The sequence below is a fragment of the Cataglyphis hispanica genome, chromosome 2 (assembly GCF_021464435.1).
Source record: "Cataglyphis hispanica isolate Lineage 1 chromosome 2, ULB_Chis1_1.0, whole genome shotgun sequence".
In the NCBI taxonomy this organism is placed as follows: domain Eukaryota; kingdom Metazoa; phylum Arthropoda; class Insecta; order Hymenoptera; family Formicidae; genus Cataglyphis; species Cataglyphis hispanica.
In genome coordinates this window covers 11676070-11678794 of record NC_065955.1, presented here as the reverse complement: position 1 = coordinate 11678794, position 2725 = coordinate 11676070, and the positions used below count along the sequence as shown (strand labels likewise).

General features: G+C 34.7%; 1 protein-coding gene across 2 annotated transcripts; it reads right to left on the bottom strand.

Moving 5' to 3' along the window:
- Positions 1–422: 422 nt before the first annotated feature.
- Positions 423–2048, bottom strand: LOC126855493 (uncharacterized). 2 transcript variants are annotated; one of them, XM_050603187.1, is made up of 2 exons: positions 1807–2048; positions 423–1415 (listed from the first exon to the last, which is right to left on the bottom strand). In XM_050603187.1, the coding sequence occupies exons 1-2, from the start codon at positions 1829–1831 to the stop codon at positions 592–594; spliced, it is 849 nt and encodes a 282-aa protein (XP_050459144.1). In that variant the 5' UTR covers positions 1832–2048; the 3' UTR covers positions 423–591. The 2 variants fall into 2 exon arrangements, with proteins under 2 accessions (XP_050459144.1, XP_050459154.1); XM_050603197.1 differs by having other exon boundaries at positions 423–1412; positions 1807–2047.
- Between the last annotated feature and the right edge of the window lie 677 nt (positions 2049–2725).

Genomic DNA, 2725 nt, shown 5'->3' with positions numbered 1-2725 from the left:
GATAATTGACAACTTACTCTTTTTTTTTTATATTGCTTTCATTATATCGCTTGTATGCAATTCTCCGAAATTGTGCATTTGATTTGAAAGTGAGTGATTGATTGATTGATTGAGTGATTGATTGATTGATAAAGTGAGTGAACTTTTGCTTCATAAATTCAGTTTAACCAATTTTATTTAAATATTTGCAAGAAACTAATATACATTACACGCAATATAATTAAATATAAATATTAAGTAATTTTACTTAACTTTGCTCCAATTTTACTATAGATCTTTAATATCTATTTTGATTAATTGCGTGCAACAAACGTTTAGCGTATTGCCATCTGAAGATATACAAAAATGTAAAGTAAAAATATTTAAAGCCACGTGCTGGGGTAATAAAAATGCATATAATGTGAACAATGAAACATAAATAATTATCGTAACAATTATTTTATTTTAAATTTTAATATATTTTGATTACAATTATATACTTAAAAAAAATATCAATTTTAATCCTTCAATTACGAAATATAGAGAGCTTATACATATAATATTAAAATTGAAGATATCAATTTTTTGCGCTCAGGGTCATTAAATGACATGTCATTTCGTATTCAAATGTAAATTTTGTGCGGCAGCGATTATTTGACATCTTTGCAATTCTATTTTCTGTTCTTTCAACTTAAGAAGCTGTTTCTTCAATTCTAATTCTTGATGTCTCACGGCCATTTTTTCCTTGTGTCGCCTCTCTTTGCTCTTCTCGGCTAGGATAAAATTCTTTTCCATTTCTTCAGCAAATTTCTCAAACAATATCGTCAAAGTTCGTGTCCCTTCGTTTCTTTCATTCGTCATAGTTTTTGGCGCCAAAGGATCTTCGTGTTGTTGATTGACAGATAAATTACTGCCTTGATCACAGTTGCGTTTCAATAAAACCAAAGGATATTTCGCTGATCCGCTCGACGGTTGTGAATCGTTTTTTTCCAGGTACACATATTTCTTCTTCTCATTGAAGATCTCGTCCAACGCGCGTTTATGTTCCCACTGTCCGTAGTGCCTCATTCTGCCGGGTTTTTTCAGCCGTTCACGGTACACGAGATTTTTGTACTTGCGTTCCAGGACTCGCCATTTGTTCTCGCACTTTTGCGGACTAAAGTAGAAGCCGTATTTCTGCATCTCCAGAGATATCATCTCAAACATTTCCCGCAAACTCCTGATATGCATCGATTGTCCGACCATCGATCTATATTTTTTGTACTGATTGATCAGGCATGTGGTGGCTTTGCTGGTCCATAAATTTAACCTCATGTCGACACTTGACGGTATTGTATTGGTATTATCGAAATCTGGAAAACCATTTTTGTGCTGCTCCTCGATGTAGCATTCAAGAGTTGATTCCTCTATCTTGATTTTTATATCATCGTCTTCTGCTGGAAACATTGTAAAGATAAAAATATATACAAGTTTGTGTGAATATATTAAAATTTGAAAATAATATTAATCAATTATTGATCCGGCAATTATGATACACGATGTGTTAACTCGGAAATATTTAAACTCAAAGTAGAAATATTTCTGACACTTTCTGTACATTATGTTTTAATATTCAAAGTCTTCTATTCCTTTCATTACCGATAAATTCATTGCGCACAATAATAATAGATGTTATTCGATTTGAATTTTCCCGCGTTACGGCGATCAAATGTAACTTATCTGTACCCGTGACATCTTCAAAAATGCAAATCAACGAAGGCGACAGTTGTATGTTCACGGAACGTTGAAAAAGCTCAAACGAAATCAAATAAAGAGCAATCTCCTTACCTAGTTGCTCCACGTTATCAGCCATAATTTCCAGACAAAAATTCGTATATCAACGATATTGCGATCACAAACGAGTAACCCGATCAGAATATTATGTATTATTCGCGCATGCCGACGTCGTGCGCAACTCTCATGGGGGACCGAAAAACCAAAGCAAACTAGTTCCAAACCGGCCTCAATAGAACTGGTTCCGTACGCGTCACGAACTGACAGCGGCCATGTTTTGCCCCTTCCCCTCCCCCCTATCTCTCTCCCTCCTCCCCTTATGTCTCGCTCCTCGCGCGACGAACATCTGCGCGATGCATGCGAAACCGTCAATCGCCTTGTACGAGTTTCGAAGGCATTCCGAACCATAACCGAGAACGCTATACGCTCCGATTTCGAAGTTCAATTCCGATTTGATTCGTAAAAATTATACATGAGCGGCGCGTATTGCGCAGACATATATGAGTGGTTTACGCAAACCGTTCGTCGAGACTGTTTCACGTCAAATGGAAACCTGTTGTCGAGCCAACTAGTTTTTAAAGCGAATATGTTCGGCGGGGATACTTTCTAATAGAAGTTAGAACATCGAGTATCTATAATGCAGCTTCGTAAAATCCGTAATTCTTCGAATTTTTCTGAGTTATACATTGAATAGAAAAATTGTTACATTGGTAAACATGATCGTAATTATATTCCTGAATATCCAATTGGGATCGTAATTTTTGTATTTATTGAGATAAAAGTGTACTTCTATTAGTAGAAAGTGAAATAGCATAAATATGCAACTCAATTATATAATTATGGTGCGCACGCAGATCATGAATGATATATAATTTTCTAATTAAACTAATGCGTGAATATCTTTTTTCTTTTTAATATAATTTTAATTATTAATTTCAATGCTTACTTTTTATTACATTTTTAGAGTTAATAT